At 45.4% G+C, this 22,579-nt stretch overlaps 1 protein-coding gene across 1 annotated transcript in view; it reads right to left on the bottom strand.

The window, feature by feature from the left end:
- The window catches only part of GLG1 (golgi glycoprotein 1), a 187,538-nt gene that overhangs the window by 90,273 nt on the left and 74,686 nt on the right, over nucleotides 1-22,579 (bottom strand). The window contains exon 2 of the mRNA XM_037877969.2: nucleotides 3,555-3,587. Coding sequence (XP_037733897.1) covers nucleotides 3,555-3,587 — 33 coding nt within the window. The remainder of the gene's footprint in view (nucleotides 1-3,554; nucleotides 3,588-22,579) is intronic.

Raw genomic sequence — 22,579 nt, 5'->3', positions numbered from 1 at the left:
TCCTAGCAAAGACACTCGGTACTGTTATATTATTTTATATGTAACCATTTCCAAATCTTCTACTTGCTACTTCTTGAATCTCTATGCTTTGCTAAATAACCACCACAATACCCTGCCAAACATACCCTGAAGCTTTGTTGTTTTCAATACAAACAAATCTAAGTGCTATGTGTTAAGTAGAGTAGTGATCAGAGAAGGAACTGGTAAGATGGGGATGTACTGTGTCTTTGGAAGCAGCAACTCTGTCAATACTGCGAGCTGAGTGGACGAGGGACCAGAGAGCAATACAGAAGTGCACAGACAGTCCAGGGAGTGTTGGGGACAACTTCCTGGTACAAGTGCTGGAAGAACCGACAAGGGGCCGTGCTCTTCTTGATCTGCTGCTTACAAACAGGGAAAAATTGGTAGAGGAAGTAGAAGTGGGTGGCAACCGAGGCAGCAGTGACCATGAGATGGTTGAGTTCAGGATCCTAAAAAAAGGAAGAAAGGAGAGTAGCAAAATACAGACCCTGGACTTCAGAAAAGCAGACAGATTCCCTTAGGGAACTGATGAGCAGGATCCCCCGGGGGGCTAATATGAGGGAGCAAGGAGTCCAGGAGACCTGGCTGTATTTTAAAGATGCCCTATTGAGGGCACAGGAACAAACCATCCCGAAGTGCAGAAAAGAATAGCAAATATGGCAGGCGACCAGCTTGGCTTAACGGTGAAATCTTCGGTGAGCTTAAACTCAAAAAAGGAAGCTTACAAGAAGTGGAAAGTTGGACAGATGACTAGGGAAGAGTATACAAATATTGCGAGAGCATGCAGGTGTGTAATCAGGAAGACCAAGTCACAACTGGAGCTGCAGCTAGCAAGGGATGTGAAAGGTAACAAGAAGGGTTTCTATAGGTATGTTGGCAACAAGGTCAGGGAAAGTGTGGGACCCTTACTGAATGGGGGAGGCAACGTAGTGACAGATGACATGGAAAAAGCTGAAGTACACAATGCTTTTTTTGCCTCCGTCTTCACAGACAAGGGCAGCTCCCAGACTGCTGCACTGGGCAACACAGCATGGGGAGGAGGTGACCAGCCCTCAGTAGTGAAGAACAGGTTAAGGACTATTTAGAAAAGTTGGACATGCACAAGTCCATGGATCCAGATCTAATGCATCCAAAGGTGCTGAGGGAGTTGGCTGATGTGACTGCAGAGCCACTGGCCATTATCTCTGAAAATTCGTGGCCATCGGGGGAGGTCCCGGATGATTGGAAAAAGGCAAATATAGTGCCCATATTTTAAAAATTGAAAAAAGAGAACCCGGGGAACTACAGACCAGTCAGCCTCTCTTCAGTCCTCAGGAAAATCATGGAGCAGGTCCTCAAGGAATCCATTTTGAAACACTTGGAGGAGAGGAAGGTGATCAGGAACAGTCAATATGGATTCACCAAGGGCAAGTCATGTCTGACCACCCTGATTGCCTTCTATGATGAGATAACTGGCTCTGTGGATATGGGGAAAGTGGTGGATGTGATCTATCTTGACTTTAGCAAAGCTTTTGATACGGTCTCCCACAGAATTCTTGCCAGCAAGTTAAAAAAGTATGGGCTGGATGAATGGACTATAAGGTAGATAGAAAGTTGGCTAGATTGTCAGGCTCAATGGATAGTGATCAATGGCTTGATTCTAGTTGGCAGCCAGTATCAAGCGGGGTGCCCCAGGGGTCGGTCCTGGGGCCGGTTTTGTTCAACATCTTTATCAATCATCTGGATGATGGATTAATTGCACCCTCAGCACATTCGCAGATCACATTAAGCTGGGGGGAGAGGTAGATACGATGGAGGGTAGGGAGAAGGTCCAGAGTGACCTAGACGAATTGGAGGATTGGACCAAAAGAAATCTGATGAGGTTCAACAAGGACAAGTGCAGAGTCCTGCACTTAGGAAGGAAGAATCCCATGCACTGCTACAGACTAGGGACTGACTGGCTAAGCAGCAGTTCTGCAGAAAAGGACCTGGGGATTACAGTGGACAAGAAGCTGGATATGAGTCAACAGAGCACCCTTGTTGCCAAGAAGGCCAGCGGCATATTGTGCTGTATTAGTAGGAGCATTGCCAGCAGATCAAGGGAAGTGATTATCCCCCCCTATTTGGCACTGGTGAGGCCACACCTGGAGTACTGCATCCAATTTTGGTTCCCCCACTACAAAAGGGATGTGGACAAATTGGAGAGAATCCAGTGGAGGGCAGTGATGATGATTAGGGGGCTGGGGCACATGACTTACGAGGATAGGCTGAGGGAACTGGGATTATTTAGTCTGTAGAAGAGAACAGTGAGGGGGCATTTGATAGCAGCCTTCAACTACCTGAATGGGGGTTCCAAAGAGGATGGAGCTAGACTGTTCTCAGTGGTAGCAGAAGACAGAACAAGAAGAAATGTTCTCAAGTTGCAATGGGGGAGGTCTAAGTTGGATATTAGGAAACACTACTTCACTAGGAGGGTGGTGAAGCACTGGAATGAGTTACCTAGGGAGGTGGTGAGATCTCCATCCTTAGAGGTTTTAAGGCCCGGCTTGACAAAGCCCTGGCTGGGATGATTTAGTTGGGGATTGGTCCTGCTTTGAGCAGGGGGTTGGACTTGATGACCTCCTGAGGTCCCTTCCAACCCTGATATTCTATGATTCTATGACACTCCTGGGAGACTCTCGGACAGCTCAAGAGTTGAAGTGTGCCTGTCACTAACTTGCAGAGTGACAGCGGAGCCTTTATTGCCTGTGGCCAGTGGAGTTGGAAACCGATCCGCGGCAGGCATAGACAAGGCTTCCTCATGTTAAAGGCAGAGGTGCCCACAGCCCTGGGAACTGTCACAATTACCTTCTGAGCTAATTTGGCAACTCTGTGCTCTTTGTCAAGACAAATGTGTCAATGTCTTTGGTTTCTTTCTACCTTTTATGGTTCGTGAAAATCTCCATGATCCAGCTGACACAGAGAGGACCTGTTGTTGAATTCACCACACAATTTAAATCAGGGATTTTCAGTCTTTACCCAACTGAGGGCCATCCTAGCATTCCCTGGAGTTTAAGGGCCACACTTATGCATAGGACGGAAAAGATTTTAACTACCTACACCTTTAACAAAGATGTGGTTCATAGACTACAGGTCTCAGCATGCAATACTCCATTTTGAGCCAAGGAACTCACCTCCAGAGAGGACTGAACACGGCATACTGAGACTTGCAACCTCCATGAAAGAGGAGGTCACATTGAGAACTCTGGAAATTTTGGACACTCTAGCTTAACCCAAGTGATCCACAGCTGAAGACTTAGAGTTAAGTATTCAGCACCTTCCTACTGCAAATATGAATTTAGAAAGCCTAAATGAGATGGTGTGTAGTGGTAAAGAAACTGGCTCCATGTTCCCTTGCTGGGAGTCAGCCCAGGAACTCATATTGGCACAGAAAACATCACAGCTTGTGGAAAGTGTTGTTTTCTGTCTCTGAAAAATAGCCAGGGGTTGCTGCAGGAAGTAAGTTTCAAATGCTACAGCTAGCTAGAGAGCAAAGAAAATCAACTGATACTTACATGGTTGCAGTCTGAAGAGATTTCATTGTCCGGCTGAAAGAAGAAAGAAAGAAAGGAGCTTTAGTCCAGATCTAATGTGAACTGGTTAACATATGCTAAAGGATGAGGATGTTAAATCTTCAAAATACTGCAAAAACATTAATACAAATTTGCATTTTCAAAACATTTCCCAGCTTTGTGATAACCTGAAGATTGGACGGTCAGCTTTGTTAAAGGATATAAGAGCCAGTTCACAACTTTCTCATATTGCAGCTCGTGTGTTCCAAATTGAAATATTAAAACATGGAAATGTCAAATTTACAGTATTTTAAAGTTACATCTGCTTCTTACCACTAAAGTCTGATTTACAGGTTAAGTTTCCCCCCTCTTTCTACCCTCAATTAAACCTGCCATCAAATCTTTTAGACAAGGACAGAGTTTCTTCACAGAAGGATGGAGGCTAGCACTGTAATTTCCCTAAGGTGGGCAGGGCTGATCTAATGTGTCTGGTAAGCAAAAGAATTTGCAAGGACGAGAGAGCAAACCCAGAAATCATCTCAGTTGCTTTGGTTATTTGTTTTTATGACAGTACCAAATGACCTTCAATCTCACCAGTTTAGGTTCAAATCTGCATAGGATTAGGGCTCAGTTCCTGTGTGACATTATACCTACAAGTGCTTTAAGGTCTGGACACTCAACTGAGAGATTTAGACAACTTTTTATTAAAAATACTTATCACTTAAAAAAATGAAAATTTGGCCTTCCTAATACTTTGTGGTCAGTCTTCTGCTGTGTTAAACAGAATCGTGCTTTCACTGGGAAAGACAGGATGGGTCAAGTGGTCTTAGGTGCCGCATTATTTACAGTAACATTCTCCTGTAGAAATGTGGGTTGAGGTCCAATTCTGGGCTGCTTGTTCCAATTCTTGAGAGGGGTGAACTAGAAAAATCTAATACATCCTTTCCATCTCTAACTTACAGGATTCTTGTCTCTCTCACCAACAAAAGTTGGTCCAATAAAAGATAATTACCTCACACACCTCGTCTCTCTTTCAAGGATTCTGCAAGTTTTACCATGAGACCTACCTTAAACTTGTGCTAGTGCTTTTGCTGGAATGTCAAAAGCAAAGCCAGAACTTAATCAAATGTTAAGATTTGTTTACTATAAATGCTGTTAACCCTTTCAAGAAAGAATAGTCTATCAATGACCTGGAAAGCTAATCAGGAACCCAAGCAGCAACCACTCGCGAACACCAATTCCCCCACCCATACATAGTAGTTCTCATTATAACCTTGCTATGTAGCTTCTGATTTCCAATCCATTCAATTCCCAGAGGTCATCTACCAGCAGTGATTGTGTTTAAAAGATGTTATTTTCATTGTGTAGGAATATTTAACTACATGCAACCTGACTGAAAGAGCACAATTGCTCTTAAGTGTCCCCAGGCTCATTCAAGGCCAATTCACTCATAAGTGGCAATAGCTTAATCTAGGGAAGGTTGTGATGAGCTATAAACCAGGGTTTGAAGGATTCACACACGAATGGTAAGGGGGAAAACATGATGAGTGTGGGGGACTCAGTCATCACTTTCTGCAGAATTTAAATATCAACTAGAAATCTAGTCTTTTAAAAACATGAGTTACTGGTGGGATGAGGTAGCATCTGATCCCAAATCTCCCTGCCAATTTGTTTACAGTCGCATTTCCCTACCTTCATAAAGGTTCTTCTCTCCCTATTGCTACGTGAGAGATCCATATGGACAGGTAAAATACATAACGTGATACACTCAAAGCAAGCATACAAAAGGAAAATAACTCTCTAATCTTTTTATATAGTCTTAGGTATCATAACAGTAAAAGAATTAGCCCTTATGGCTACAAAACAAGCCTTCTAAATGTAACCAATGGCAGTGCTGCCTTCCTAAGTCTGAAGAGAGATCACTTCAGCGGCTCTACGTCTACACATGGCTTCCTAAGCAGCAGCCCAGCGAAATAAAAGACTGATTAGTTTCACTACTATACACAGTGCCCTGCATGGATACAAAATTTGTTTCTGCATCTGGTCAAAAACAGTCTGTGGATATAAAGCGGATACCCATGGATTTGCGGGGCTCTACCTACACAGAACACTATGGGCAGCAAGCAGCAGCAAAAGAGTCGATCACAACAGTTTCATGGTGCTATTTATGAAAGCTCTGGGCGACAGCAGAGGCAGGCATTGGGGCTAACCACATAGAAACTACCCAAACAACTGCGGTTTTGAGATCCCTGGATGAAAAAGGAATAGAGTAGTGAAGACACAGACCATGTGCAGAAATCAAGAAGCTCTAGGGAAAGTAGAAGGGACAGAAAGGAGGAACTTTTAAGTAAAGAGAGAAGGGTGGAGACACAGATTATTCTGACACCGCCTAACCAGACTATTAAAAATACTGAACATTCAATCAAAATTAAGGGGTAGCACCTGGTAGGATTTCAACGTCTTAGCAGCTTTAAAGAGCACGGATGGCTGCCTTTTTTTCAAATTTATCTAAACATTTCTCCATAGGCCCCTTCGCACTCAGCAACACTTGGTAGCATATGTGATTTCTAGAATAAGGTACTATCCTGATTCTAATTAAAGAAAAGCAGTAACTCAGAGTGAATACCACCCATAGTAGATAGACACAAAATAAAGTAAATGTTTTGCTTCCATGCTGCATTACAAATAATAAAACCCATGCTGAACTAGATTCATAGATTCTAAGGTCATAAGAAACGAATGTGATCCTGTAATCAATTCCTGCTTAACAGGCCACAGAACTTCCCCCAAATAAGTGTGTGTTTGAACTAAAGCATATTTTTTAGAAGAATACCCAGTCTTGATTCAAAAAACAGAACTAAGGAGTCACGGCTCTAATTTCAGATTTAGGACTTAGTGTCACCATGCTGCCTCCCAGCAAAGCCTGTTCAACTAAATTCTGTACTTATTACTCTTGAGGGAATTCTGTGCCAAAAAATTAAAAATTCTGAGCACAATATTTTAAAATTCTACAAATTTTATTTGTCAATAAACAAACATGGAGGCTCCAGAATGGCAGTAGGGAGCACAAGCTACTGGCTGCATGGAGGTGAGAGATCACCCAGCAGCTCTTCCCCATCCCCATCCAACACGGACTGGGCAATGAGGCTGCACCTGCCCCTGACCCAGCGCAAGGGCCGGGCCTACCCCAGAAAGACCCCGGGGCACTGCCCCCCCACACCTGGTGCTGGCAGGCAGGCTCAGCCCAGCAGGATCCAAGTGTGGAAGGGCTTAGTGTGGGTGTGATCCAGGTGTGGGGTGAGAGGGTCCTGGGTGGGGCAAGCTGAGTGCGAGTGGCTCAGTGGGATGTCCGGGTGATCTGGATGCCCAGGGGCTTGTTGGGGGGTGCTGGGTGGGGGTCCAGGTGATTGTGGCTCGGAGGGGGAGGGGGAGGAGGATTTGACTGCAGGGGCTCAGCAGGGGGTGGTTTGGGTACAGGGGTGGGGGTCTGGGTGCAGTTGGCATTCAGTGGGGTGGCAGTCTGAGTGCAGGGGGCTCATCAGTGTGGTCCAGCTGCACCCACCTCATCTGAGTGGGTGGGTTTGGGTGTGAGGGCTTCTGGGTGCAGGCACCGGGGGGGGGGGGGGGTGGTTCTGGGTACAGCTGCCTGGTATGGGTTCAGATGCATGGGGGTTAGGTGGACAGGGGAGTAGGAAGCTGTGGGAGGTGGGCGTGTGGAGCGTCCTGCAGCCAGGGAGCTTTCTGGGGGTGGTTCTGACCTGGACCAGGCCACTCCTTCCAGAGGAAGAGGAAGTCCTGTCTTCCTCCACCTCCACCCAAAATGGAACTAGCAGCTGAGCCCAGCACAGGGTAGAAGCCACCAGACAAAGCATCCCCAGCCCCCTCATCCCCTGCCATGGTGATTTACCTCTATGCTGGCTGCTCTGGGCACCCAAAACGACTGCTGTGGAGGAGGATGATTGCTCTTGTGGCTTCCCTTTTCTTCCCTGTCAGAAAGTAATTTTTCTGCAGGGAAGCAAAGAAATCTGCAGGGACCTGAATTCTCCGCACATGCAGTGGCGCAGAATTCCTTCAGGAGTAATCTATATCATGAACTATCAAATGCCATGCAATTTCATAGAATCATAGAATATCAGGGTTGGAAGGGACCTCAGGAGGTCATCTAGTCCAACCCCCTACTCAAAGCAGGGCCAATCCCCAACTAAATCATCCCAGCCAGGGCTTTGACCTTAAAAATCATTTTTATTGCTCTCCGCTGGACTCTTTCCAATTTTTCCCACATCCGTCTTGTAGTGTGGGGCCCAAAACTGGACACAGTACTCCAGATGAGGCCTCACCAATGCCGAAAGGAGGGGAACGATCACATGCCTCGATCTGCGGGCAATGCTCCTCCTTATACACCCCAAAATGCCATTGGCCTTCTTGGCAACAAGGGCACACCGTTGACTCAGATCCCTTGGTCAGGGGTGTTTTTTGCCAACATAGCTATGCCACCAAAAGCCCTAGTGTAGATTCAGTTATACTGGCAAAAAGACTAGCTTATTTTGCCGAGGAAACTTTGTACAAGCTATGCAGGCAATATGACTTTTTTTCAGGTATAAACTCGAAAGACAGATCATGAATAGTTTGTTCTATGGTACACAGACTTGGTTAGGTGTACTGCTACCCCACAATTTGCAAGATACACAGAGCCCTCCCTAAGACATATATACAAAATAAAGCTTTATTTCATCCTTCATTTTTGGGATTCAGCATTATCTGAAAATGATCCACAGTCAGATGTGGGACTAGGAAGATAAGAATGACAACCACCCATTGTGGGTAGAGTCTGAGGACTTGGGGAGATCTAAGATTCTCTTAACCAAAAGGTGGCTGAGCTTCCTCTCCTCCTTTGTTCACTTCCAGTTTTTATGCTATTGGGAGGGAACAGGATCTCAGTCAGTTTCATAAATCCCACTATTCCCACATTCAAGATCCTTTCTTTGAGGAAGAGAAAGAATTGATGGAGCATTAGTATTATCTCTACTGGGGAAGAGTTTGTTGCATTTATCACATTGACATATTCTTTATGAAGTAAGAAAAGGAGTACTTGTGGCACCTTAGCTGTAGCTCACGAAAGCTTATGCTCAAATAAATTTGTTAGTCTCTAAGGTGCCACAAGTCCTCCTTTTCTTTTTGCGGATTCAGACTGACATGGCTGCTACTCTGAAACCTGTCTTTATGAAGTAGTAACTAAAAGTACTGTAGCTGGTACTGATGATGGTTAAATTTCAAGTGCTGGAGAACTTTGTTTTGGACTTAGATTTATATTTAATACTCCCCTTGAACCTCTCCACTGGCTCCCTTCTCTCTCTCTGTTTCATCAGGTTCAGGTTTGTCATCACCCTTCCAGGCTCTGCATCTCTGTTCTCTCACTATTTATCCAGCCTTGTATCTGGCAGAACAGGGACAGGAAGCAACACACTGATATCATCTGTGTTATCCCAGTCATTCAGTTCTCCCACATGTGGAATGCACCTTACAAATGGAATGTCCTTTTCAAGCCAGTAAGCCAGATCTCTCCCATCTTATGCCAGTCCCTCAAGAACCATGTGACATGAAGACTACAAGAAATTCACCAGGGAAAAATGCTAGGTTGAAGGGCAGCTGGGAATAGCGTATGTAAGCAAAGAAAGCTTGGTACTACCAACATGTGCAGATATCGATCAATCAATGCTTATGTGGTACAGCCCCTTCTCTAGATTTCATCCATTTAGTACCCTGAAAGACAAAAACTCTTCAGGGCAAACATATGTGGAAAGCAAGTACCATACTGTGGGTATTACAGCAATCTAAATACATATATAGTAAAATGATACACCAAGCTAACTGACGTCTGCTTTATATGGTCTCTAGCTCCACATTTAGTAAAAAAATAGGAAACTGATTTTACATTGTAATTTACCAGTAGGAAGCCCTTACTTGATAATTAGTATTTTAAAAGCAAATCTGTTTGGAGGAATCACACTGCATATTATATTTGCTTAAATGCCAATAAAAAGATCACATAAGCGTAAGACAGTCAGCACACCCCCAACTCCCTTGATGCTCTGGCTATTTCATTTTTCTTAGTAAATAAAGGGAGCAACCTAAAAAAAGGAAAGCAATGCTGAAAGTCATTTAAATAAATTGGAACAATTGTTTCTACTTGGTCAGGTGTGCATTGGCCAAGAATGCCTAGCTGATGCAATACAAGTTACGTCCAAATGCCTGAGCATCAACTGCCCTCCAAATGTGTATGCAACTTGTATATTGACATTTTAATTCTACATTGTAAAAGAGAACCAGAAGCAATTTTTAGGCTTAGAAACAGGTTTTGTACTATGCGAGACACTGCTTCCAATACAAAGCCATCTCGTAACTCCTGTGCTCTGCAACAAAACAGGTTTCTCTGTGTTACAAAAACCTGGGATTCCATAACCATCTCTGCTGCCCCTGCCAAACCCTTCTCCTCCCTCCTTCTAAGTTACGGATCTTTCCAGACAGGATAGCAGCAGACATATCGTCCAGACAAGACACTAAAATGAGACGCAGGGACATCAAACTGGGAAGCCAAAAGCCAAACAATATTAATACAAGAACATATTAGAGGTCTGCTTTTACAAAAGTCAGAGAAAGTCAGTTAAGGATGAAGATGTCTTGACCTGTGTTGCTGCTCCCAGGAGCTACAGTAAATAGAATGAAAGGTGCTCCATGGTTTGAATGACCCACAGTATCTGAGCAGTAAGAGCGAAACTGCACTGAATCCTAGTGCTTGTTCTCCTTGTTTCTGTCACTGTCTGGTTAAGAGCAGAAATTACTTGGTGGGACCTGGTTACATGTATAAAGTAATACCAAACAGCCAGCGGCTTTGAATAAATGCTTAAAGTGCAATTTCAGTCTAAGGATGACTAAACACAGGGATCCAGATTTATTCACTTAATTACTACAAATAAAGCACATTCAGTCAACATGAATCCACCTCCTCTCCCCCCCCACCACCACCAAAAAAACCCCCTGCCAATTCTGCAAAGTCATGCTGAGATCGGAGTCTCAGGCAGGGTTTTCAGGTCTGTGCCTCACTACCAGTAATAGAGATTCCTCAACCCAAGTGAAACCAGTAATTTAGTTAATCTTGTTGATACAGAAGCAAGAATACAGCTGCAGAGCCAACAGGAGGACAAATTAGTAACTTTGTCTGTATACAGACTCTGGACCCTAAAACACACAGAAAGATGATTAGCCAGGAGATAGTCATTTCACAGAGTAGAAGCACACTAAGGATTTTTGCAGATGCTCTTTCCATGTGTGTCCAGCAGCTCCTGTATGGAAATGTAATGCTGATAAAGGCCATCAACATTCTTTCTAGAGGCTGAAACTCAACAACCCACAACTCGTTAGGCACTCACATTTTTATAATCTAAATATATTTGGAAGATTCTGCTGAGGCAAGACGAACAGCAGTCACTAAGCTCTAGGTGTAGAAAACTAGTCCAAGGAAGAGTATGAGGCTTCTACACAAGAGAGAGAAGTTGGTGCACATCTGCCTCTGAGAAGTCAGAATAGGTAAGAAAAATTAAAACAATGCAACTCAGCAGCTGCAGTGGAGAAAACATCGAAAGGCAGAGGCGCAGGCACATGCTTTGGTATGGGGAAGAGCAACATTAGTACCATTCCTGGACTGCAATCTAGCTCGTCCCCTCAGAAGAGCTGAGGTTATGAGTACACGCTTGTCAGCTACCTCAAATTGAGAGGCTGAGAGTCTGCAGACAAGAAGCTGCATGGTAGAAACTGTAAGCAGCCAGTGGAGCTATAGCTTCTTTTCATTCCGATCTGACGAAACAGGCAGTGCATATACACAGGTCTGAAATAACTTTAGCAGCTGAAAAATGTATCAGACTAAGTTTGGATGTTGCTGGATCCAGTCACTGTAAAATACATCCATCCTTCCCTGACTGTGTAGGGCCAGGGGAAAAAAGCAAAAGCTTGGACTAAAAAAATTAGGGTGCAGAAATATTCATTTAATAATTTATCTACATTTACTCTCTCAGAATAATAGAAGTTTACAAACTAAGACACAATCTATTCACTGCAATGTTCTACCTAGGTACTTATATGGCCCCACAAACTCCATAGCATCTGAGTGCAGGAGAAGCAGTCAGACTAGTTTACAGGGTTCTCTCTATTGTGTTTGTGAGATATACAAGTGGGTGTGTAGTGCATGCAAGCCAAGTTAAAAAATGAGTTTAATATTTAGATGTGAAAGTGGCAAGCTACATGGTCACCAGGGGTGAAAGTAACTTAAAGGACTTACTGGTACGCCCGAGTCCTGAGCGGGGGCGTGGCCTCAACTGGAAGGGGCGTGACCTCAACCAGAAGAGGTGGGGTCTTTAAATCAAGATTTACGCTGTGGGGAGCCCTGGGCCCTTTAAAAGTGCCGCCCTAACCCCACTGGCAGAGCTCCAGCAGTGATTTAAAAGGCTGGGGCTCCCCGCAGCGACTGGAGTCCCGGCCCCTCCGGGGAAGCAATCCGGTCCGGTACACCGTACTGGCTTACTTTCACCTCTGATGGTCATGCTTTTCTCTTGTGAAAGTATATTCCACCGCCTAGGTCCAGCTCCTATGGAAGTTCTATTTCCAACACTCACAAGTCTCTCCTACTGGATGACAGTGTAATTTATTCTAATATTCTGGGGGGATGGAAGTGACCTTTTGTTGCGATGGCTTTTTGGGCATCCAATGACAGCGAGAAGACCCCAAAGCTCCAGACAGGCAAGTTGGAATGTGGACGCCCAGGTCAGCTGGGAGTGATAGAAGAGGAATGTTCTTGAAGTGCAGCCCTTCTGCATGTATTATTCCAATCTTGCCTGCATTCAGTTTTAACTAGCAGATAGCTCAGAGTGCTGGTTTTGGCTAGGCACTGAGAAAGGTAGGAGACAGAGTTGCATGTTTGACATAAAGGAAATGTCAATCTGGGTGTCATCTGCACTCAACTCATTATGCCTCACCATCTCTACCAATGGCTTCATATAGACACTGAATATCATGAGAAGACTGAGCCTCACAGGCTACTGCAAGTAGCCTTTGGAGGTAGAGGAACAGTGCCCAGCCCATAGTGACCCTCTGAGTTAGGTCTGTGGGGAAGAACCTAGCCATTTCAGGGTATTTCTGTTTACGCTGCAGATCCCTAGAGTGAGATGAGAGTATTTGGTGATCTATGGTATCAAATGCCACAGAAAAGTTAATAGAAAACTTACGACATTTTAGTCACCTGTCAAGAAAAGTGACTCACTCCATATGAGTGGGCAAGTAGAATTGTGCAGGGCTAACTTAGGCCATGAAAATTGAAAAAATTAGCAACAGAAATTAGTTGCATTTCAGGGCACTCCTACACAGTACATTTCAATGGCCTAAAATGGATCTGCCTCTTGTAACAGTGCTCACGAACTCTACTGGCTGTCTAGGAGGATAATCAGTTCAGAATACCTCCCCTACAAAAAGCAAGCAAGCCACTTTTGTTCTTTAAAGGAAAATTCCAGTTTAATATCAGAGAAACGAATAGGTATTTACACAAAAATTCACAGGTTGATGCAATTGTAGTGAACGTGATCAGATCTTGAACCTCTGTACGTTCAATATGGGACCAGTGACAAAAAGTACTGCTGCAAGTGATTTAAAGGGTATTTTGAACTCTCAGCATTAGAAGGATGTCTACATCAAGAAAAATTATTCCATGATGATTTAGAGCAATCATTTTAGCTGTAGTCAGTCATGTATCAAACGTACTGCCAGTAAGCAGCCCAGCAGGAAGAAAACTGGAGGGAAGCCCAGCAGTAGGAGTAGCAAGTCACTAATGGCTGACTTGAGTTGAGCTCCCTCCCCTACTTCCAACTTGTGCTAGCATTCTATGCTGGCAAGTTTCTGCTCCTTAAAAACTAGGATTCTGGTTCCCTCTGCATCCCCTCCCAGCCCATGCTTTAATTAGGGTGGATAAAAATATATTTTTAATTAAAAATTGATTTTTTTGCCTTGCCAGTTTTTTTATTTCACACAAATATGCAGCGGAGTTCGGGGTGGTGGTCAGGGGTGTGGATAGGGGTAGGGGTGGTCAGAGGGCGGGGAACAGAGGGGTTGAATGGGGGCAGAGGTTCCGGGGGGGAGGGGAGGGTTGGATGGGGTGGTGGGGGGCAATCGGAACAGGGGTTCTGGGGGTGGTCAGGGGACAGGGGGGGTTGGATGGGGCAGGAGTCTGGGGGGGGGCATCAGGGACGAGAAATGGGGGGGAGGGATAGTGGGCGGGGGCCGGGCCACGCCTGGCTGTTTGTTCATACATACAGCCCTCCATAGAATTTCTGAAACCTGATGTGGCCCTCAGGCCAAAAAGTTTGCCTGCTCCTGATATAGATAGAGGCCCAGATCCTCAAAGTCCCATGATTTCAATGCAAGTTTGAACCTTAAATACCTCTGAGGATCTGAGCCAGAGTGTACCCTCCTGGTTAGCAAAAAGAAGCACTACATTTAGTATAAAGGCTATATTTAGATGCAAATCAATATGTTTTAATGGTTACCAACTAATGAGAATCAAACCTTTTGTTTTAGGAAAATAAAGTACAAATGCAAAATATGATTACAATAAATTATTTAAATCAAGGCTTCCAGCCTGCTGACTTAAATTACAATTAAAACTGATGATTTAAATCAAAGTTTCCAGCTTGCTGACTTAAATCACAATTAAAATTGGTGATTTAAATTGCTTTGATTTAAAATCAAACCTTACCATCCCTAGCTATAAATAAGGCAGGTTTTCCATAGGCCTGACAGCATCCCAGTCTGGCTACTCAAACAGCCACCTGCCCTCAGTGTCATCAAGAGGTCAAGTCCAGGCCCTCCGCATTTAAATGTCAGAAAATGCATATGGAGCTGCCAAGCATGGCCTGAAAACTTCACCCCCAAATTTGAAAGTCAACTCTATGCAGACTGGGTTTATACTTTTGGAATTTTGGTTTCAAAAGTGGATTCACTGGGGAATATTGGCAATACCCACATTTCACTGTGCATGACTCAGAGCTGTGGACACAGATATAGTAGAATAAGAGGCATCATGGTTAAAACAGCCAAAGTTCCTGGCTCCCCCAACTGCTTGAGACTCTGAAGTTTAGAAGGATAAAAGCTTGTTTATAAAAAGAAACAGTAACAATTGAAGCATTTCCCCCTTAGGGTTTGTTTGTTGGTTTAAACTAAGTTGCCCCCACTTAGTCTTAATACATGCATTCAAAGATATTGCAGAACTAGGTAGCCATTGCTCGGCCTTCCCTGGCTGTTGGCATCTCAGTGTGTAAGGAAAGGAAAGGTGAATATGAAGGATTGGACTGACAAATGAAGTCATCACCACAGGAAGCCCTGAATCAATGCCAAGCAGAAGCTATGTCCATTCCAAAGGACCAGCTTCAGCAGCCTTCTTCCTTGTGAAATGGACAGGTAAACACCTAAGCTTGATTTATTTATTTATTTTTGGGGGGTGGCCCTGAAGTCTGTCACAGCCCTCGAATTCGTACTGTACCAATGACATCATTTTGGTTTACTATACCACACAGATTCTGTCTCCTTTGAAACTTTGTGAATAGTTGATCCAGACTGCCTGGCTCATTCCAATATTATGTGCTGGTCTATTGATTTTGCTGCTGAATTCATTACTGCACTACGTTTACAAACTTCTATAAGCTGCTGCTCACTAGAATGTTGTAGAATTTCTAGAACCACTGAGGAAGGACTGGATCCTCAGAGATCTGCATTTCAGCCCAAGCATCCAATTATAAAAACCTACGTTAAAGGAGTGCTTCTGTGAATTCCCTGGAATTAAATTTAAACTTCTCTCTAAAGACAGAAATTAGAAATTCTCTAGCTCCACTTCTCCTATAACTCCCCCCACCTGCCCCGAAAAAGTCAACTGATGAGCTACATCACTGCAAAACTTGCAATAAGCATGGAGAATTCATAAACAAAATTTAGTTTCATGCCTTTGAACTGGTAATACTTCTGTGCTTAGGGAAGTCTTGATCCCATAGAAAAACAAATCTACCATTGCAGAGCCAACTGTATACTGGCAGCATCAGCTTAAAATACAATACTAGCAACAGCAACCTAAACTGCATTTGCAATTTTATAGTTGCATTCCAGAATACAAAATCAAGTAGAACATGAAGACATGAGAAGGCACTTTATAAGCCCATTCATACATTCCCAGCCCCCATTGGGTTCTGAGGCACAAGGCTGTTGGGAGTTTAATGTACCCAATTGAGATTTTTAAACAGCTAGAACAGTGGTTCTCAACCTATTTACCATTGTGGGCCCCACATGCAGCTCTCTGTGTGTTAGGTGGACCACATCCAGGCAATATATATACTACAGGTACATCTACATGGGCCGCAGCTGTGTGCTGATTGGGCCGTGGGTTGAGAATCACGGTGCTAGCGCTGCGAAGAGCTGTTGTGCACTGTGTGACAAAGTACCAATTTCCAAAAGTAACATGGCATTCTAAACAATCTTCTCTTCCTGTTAACAGGGAATTCCAGGATGGATGAAAGGGTGATGGCATTATTAAAACTTGTTATGTTAACACCAGCTTTTGTATATTAACACTGAAGCAAGCTACTATCTGAAACAAAAGTCAAAATGAAAAATAACAGTCACAGTAAAGCTAGCTTGGCCCCGAATACCACATGGTATATAGTCTAGTATGTGCAACATGCTCCAGTTAATATTCCTAGGATAACATTCAGCTTTGGTGCCAGACTTCTGGAATCTAATAAGTTACATTAAAACACATGTTAAAAGAACATTAAGGTTGCAAAGTCACACACTATGTTTCTCTTTCTCTCTCTCTGCCCCTGCCCTTATTTACCACACTGCATCCAAACCCTACACTGAACACAATACAGAACACAACTCAGCAAAGTTTTAGTCAATAGCATCATCTCAAAAGAAGATTGGTTTTGGAAAAATAAAACTCCCCCACATACTTTAATCTTGGCCTGTGCCACCTGCTATTCCAGTCCTTAGCTTGAAGAGCAGAGACCATAAAGCAAAATCATGCAGTGGTGATAACTAATATGCAATGTCCAAATCTTTAATTATTTGTCATAGGGTTCTAGTGGTGAAAAGCTACTGCACAAGGAGTCCCTATAATGGAAATATTTGGGGAGAAGAAAATTTTACCCCATGCCTTTTAACTCATTAGTGGCAATCGAGATCCTTCACACTGTATGGCTTGTCATTCCTTCCCAATCTCAAATGTAGTGATCTGTTCAGTTCTGTCATGTACACAAGATTTAGCATGGTTATATCCTGCAACTGTCCATTGTTTTTTTCCCAGGAATCCCAGTAAGATAGGGACAGAATTTCAGAAGTTGGTTACGTGCAAAGACCAAATACAAAAAAAACCAACACAAGCATATAGGGATAAAATTAGAAAGGCCAAGGCACAGAATGAGATGACTCTACCGAGAGACAAAGGGTAACAAGAAAACATACTACAAATACATTAGAAGCAAGAGGAAGACCAAAGACAGGATAGGCCCTTTACTCAATCGGAGGGGAAGACAACAGAAAATGTGGAAATGGCAGAAGTGCTAAAAGGTCTTTTTTATGCAGTTTTCACCAAAAATGTTAGTAGTGATCGGATGTCTAACAGTGAACGCCAGTGAAAATGAGGTGGGATCTGAGGCTAAAATAAGGAAAGAAGAAGTTAAAAATTACTTAGAATCATAGAATATCAGGGTTGGAAGGGACCTCAGGAGGTCATCTAGTCCAACCCCCTGCTCAAAGCAGGACCAATCCCCAACTAAAGCATCCCAGCCAGGGCTTTGTCAAGCCTGACCTTAAAATCTTCTAAGGAAGGAGATTCCACCACCTCCCTAGGTAACGCATTCCAGTGTTTCATCACCCTCCTAGTGAAAAAGTTTTTCCTAATATCCAACCTAAACCTCCCCCACTGCAACTTGAGACCATTACTCCTTGTCCTGTCCTCTTCTACCACTGAGAATAGTCTAGAACCATCCTCTTTGGAACCACCTCTCAGGTAGTTGAAAGCAGCTATCAAATCCCCCCTCATTCTTCTCTTCTGCAGACTAAACAATCCCAGTTCCCTCAGCCTCTCCTCATAAGTCATGTGTTCCAGACCCCTAATCATTTTTGTTGCCCTTCGCTGGACTCTCCAATTTATCCACATCCACATCTTAGGTCATGTCTACACAAGCAAGCTTACAGCGGCACGGCTGTACCAATGCATCTGCTAAGATCGCTCATGTAGCCACTATGCTGACAGGAGAGAGCTCTCCCATTGACATAATAAAACCACCTCATCAATTGATGGTAGCTATGACAGTGAGAGAAGCTCTCCTGCAAACATGGCATCATGCACATTACCACTTATGCCGGCAAAACGTATGTCGCTCAGTGTGGTATTTTTTTCAAAACACAAGTTTTGCTGACGTAAGTGACAGTGTAGACATGGCCTTAGAAAAGTTAGTTGTCTTCATGTTGGCAGGGCCTGATGAAATAGATTCTAGAATACTCAAGGAGCTGATTGAGCCTTTAGCGATTACATTCAAAAACTCATGGAAGATGGGAGAGTCTCCAAAGGACTGGAAGAGGGCAAATATATTGCCAAGCTATTCAAAGGAGAATAAAGACAACCCAGGGAATTACAGACCAGTCAGTTTAACTTCAGTAACTGGAAAGATAAGCAAATAATCAAACATCAATTTGCAAACACCTAGACAATAATAAGGTGATAAGTAACAGCCAACACGGATTTGTCAAGAACAAATCATTTCAAACCACCTAAGCTTTCTTTGACAAGGTAAGAAGCCTTGTGGATCATGGGGGTGGGGGTGAGGGAAGATGTGATATATCTTGACTTTTAGTAAGGCTTTTGATACTGTATTGCACAACCTTCCCAAACAAACTCGGGAAATACAACCTAAATGGAGCTACTAAAAGATGGGTGCATAACTGGTTGGACAACCACTTCCAGAGAGTAATCATCAGTAAGGCTATGTTTTTGTCACAGATATTTTTAGTAAAATTTCCCTGACAGAACGGATAGGTGGGTTCAACATCCACTGCTGCTGGGGTTCCCGGATCCCCCACTGATGCGGTGCGTGGGAGCTCCAGAGTCTCTTCGCCCACCACAGCTGGGCAGCTGCTCCGGGTCCCGCTGGCCGCCGGCCCGCTGCGGCTGGGCAGCTGCAGGGTCCCCCCACCAAGTTGGGGGCTGGGAACTGCGAGGGCGGGGCTGGCTGGGAGCTCCAGCCCCAGGGCAGAAAATGTCAGAGATCAATGGAAGTCACGGAATTCATGACTTCCGTGACATAATCATAGTCTTAGTTATCAGTGGCTCACAGTCAAGCTTGAAGGGCATATTGAGGGGGGTTCTGCAGGGATCACTTCTGGGTCTGGTTCTGTTCAATATCTTCATCAGTGATTTAGATAACTGCATAGAGAGTACACTTATAAAATCTGCAGATGATCTCAAGCTGGGAGGAGTTGAAAGTGCTTTGGAGGATAGGCTTAAAATTCAAAATGATCTGGACAAACTGGAGAAATGGTCTGAAGTAAACAGGATAAAATTCAATCAATAAGGACAAATGCAAAGTACTCCACATAAGAAGGAACAATCGGCTGCAAACTTACAAAACGTGAGACAGCTGCCTAGGAAGGAGTATTGAAGAAAGGTATCAGGGTGAAGGGGCGGGGGGGGACGGGGGACATAGTGGATCACAAACTAAATATGAGTGAACAGTGTAACACTGTTGCAAAAAAACAAAAACAAAAAAAAACAAACCCGCAAACATTCTGGGATGTATTAGCAGGGGTGCTGTAAGAAAGATACCAGAAGTAATTCTTCCACTCTACTCCATGCTGATAGGCCACAGCTGGAGTATTGTGTCCAGTCTCGGGCACCACATTTCAGAAAAGATATGGACAAACTGGAGAAAGTCCAGAGGAGAGCAACAACAATTAAAGGTCTGAAAACATGATCTCTGAGGAAAGACTGAAAAAATGGCCTGGAGAACAGAAAACTGAGGGGGAACATGGTAAGAATTTTCAAGTACATAAAAGGGTATTACTAGGAGGAGGAGGAGGAGGAGGAGGAATTGTTCTTTTTAACCTCTGAGGATAGGACAAGAAGCAATGGGCTAAAATTGAAACAAGGGAGGTTTAGGTCAGACATTTGGAAAAACTTCCTGTTAGAGCAGTCAAGCAATGGAACAAATTGCTCAGGAAGGAATCTCCATGATTGGAGGTCTTTAAGAATAGGTTAGACAAACACCTGTCAGGAAGTATTACTTAGTCCTGCCTTGAGTGTAGGAGGGGACTCAACTTGATGACCTACTGGGGACCCTTCCAGTCCTACACCTCTATGAAATGTATGACAGGGTCGGGCCAGGTGCCTACAGGAGAGTGATCCTATTGGGATCCAGGAAGTGGGCGGGCAAAGCCCACCCACTGCTAAAGGATCTCCCCCCCCCCCCCCCCCCAGCCTAAGAGGGGGATCCACAGGACCTGGACACCAAATAAATACGGGGGGAAACTAATGAAATAACAGGGACAGGAGTGTGGTCAAAGGGTCAAACGAAGGGAACCGGAAGGGGACACCGAGCAGTGAACCCCGGACAGCACCCACTGCTCCTCAAAGGCGTCAAGGGAGTCAGTGGACGCCGCCCAGAGGAACTCTGCCCGGATACGTGAACGGACGGAGGATCGGAAATAGGCCTCACAGTCACAGGAGACTCCATCGGCCAACCTCCTCACTCTGGTTTTACAGATGGCCTTTTTAGCTAGGGCCAGGAGGAGGTTGACCAGGAGACCCTGTGACTTTGTGGGGCAGTGGATAGGGAGTACATAAATAAGAAGGTGAGGGGAAAAGTGCAACCAAAAGCATAATAAAGTATAGGTGAGGAGCTGGGATAGGGGCTGCAGCCTGGCACACTCCAAATATATGTGTGCCAGGGTTTCCCTCACGCCTCAAAAGGGGCAGATGTCTGGGATAGGGGTGAACCGCGCCAAGTACACGCCCATGCTCACGGCTCCGTGAAGAAGCCGCCAACAATATCCCCGGCGGGCCTCGGAACCAAGGTGAAATATAGGCTGGCCCACCGGGTACAGGAAAGTGATAGAAGGCAGCTATATTAGCCCCAGGTTAAGCAGGTTCCTTTTCCCTGGGTAAGGTAACAGGGAAGGTTTTTTTTTTTTTTTTTTGAAACAGAAAAGAAGTTTATTTGTAACAGTTACAGAAAGTACAAAAAGATAAAGAAAAACTTAGCAACAAAACAACGCAATCAAAAGATATAACACAACAGCTGTCAGGAGGGAGAGGTGTTCAGGTTAGCCTAGGCCCAGAGCGGGGGGGCTTCCTCGACACTCGTGGTCTTCCACCCTCCTGAGTTACCTGGTGGCCTAGAGCGGGGGGGCTTCCTCGACACTCGTGGTCTTCCACCCCCTCGAGTTACCTAGTGCCGCGCCCAGGGTCACCGACCCTCCCTCTCCTGAGAGTGCCCAACAAGATGGGCACGGCTGTGGGGTGGGTGGTTGGGAGGGAGGGGGGTACACCCATGTATTATAAGACCTCTCCTAGATGACAATAATGATGGTATTCACAGCAGCTAACGGCTGTGGCTGGTGTCCCTCGCTCCATCCCTCAATCAGAGGGTCAGGCGGAGGGAACCGGACGGGGTCACCGAGCAGAGAACCCCGGACAGCGCCCACCGCTCCTCAAAGGTGTCAAGGGAGTCGGTGGACGCCGCCCAGAGGAACTCCGCCCGGATGCGTGAATGTACTGAGGATCGGAAAACGGCCCTACAATCGCAGGACGCCTCATGAGCCAACCTCCGCTCTCTGGTCTTATAAATGGCTGTTTTAGCCAAAGCTAGGAGGAGGTTAACCAGGAGATCCCGCGACTTGGTGGGGCCACGGATGGGGAGTGTGTAGATGAAGAGGTGGGGAGAAAAATGAAGCCAGAAGCGCAATAGAAGATTTGTGAGGAGCCGAAAAAGGGGCTGCAATCTGGCACACTCTAAATAGACATGCGCCAGGGTTTCCCTCACATTACAAAAAGGACAAGTATCCGGGATGGAAGTAAACCGTGTCAAAAACACGCCCGTGCTCACAGCCCCGTGAAGGAGCCGCCAACTGATGTCCCCGACGGGCCTCGGGACCAAGGTGGAGTACAGGCTGGCCCACCGAGGTTGCTCACCCTCCAAAGGTGGTAGGAGATCTCGCCACTTTGTATCGGGGCGGGACACCAGGGTGCGGGCGTGAAGGGTATGAAGCGTGAGTGTATATAAATATTGCCGTGGTGCAACTTGAAAACCGACCGGTTGCAGTTCATGCAACCGGCTTGCAGTGAAAGGATGAGGGGTGTGTTGGGATCGGCAGGGTAGGGGCCCGATGGAAAGGTCCGGCGGGCCTGGGGTAGAGGATGGGCGGGGTGCGCCCTCGCGCAAGGCTCGGCTAACATAAGCCCGAGCGGCGGGGGTCAAAGCGGCCTCCACCTCCTGAAGCACGCGCCGGGGGGTGCGAAGGCTGGAGAGCCCCATGCGTCGAGCGAGCGTCGGGGGATCCAGCCAGTCTCCCCGGTCGTAGTCCAGGAGGTCCCCGACCCTCGTAACTCCCGCCAGGACCAACCTCTGGCGCACCGTGCGGGACTCCGCCGCCTGCACACGAAGTTGGGGGTTGTGTAGCAGGGGCTCCGTGAGGAGATCTGCCCCCACGATGGCCGCCACGGACCTGGTCGTTGAAAACAGTTTCCAGGTCCGGAGGAGGTCCTGGTAGAAATCCGGCAGCCCGGAGAGGTCTCGCGGAAAACCTCTCGGACAAAGATAAAAGAGCTGCCGGTCATATCGGAGCCCATGGAAGCGGCGTAGGAAGGCATGCGCCAATATGCTCCACGTCGAGCTACCTGCACTATAAAGGAGCCTCTGCAGGGCCTGGAGGCGGAAAACACGGAC

This window comes from Chelonia mydas, chromosome 12 (genome assembly GCF_015237465.2).
Source record: "Chelonia mydas isolate rCheMyd1 chromosome 12, rCheMyd1.pri.v2, whole genome shotgun sequence".
NCBI lineage: Eukaryota > Metazoa > Chordata > Testudines > Cheloniidae > Chelonia > Chelonia mydas.
Note: the sequence above shows the minus strand (reverse complement) of the source record. Positions and strands in the feature narration are given on the sequence as shown.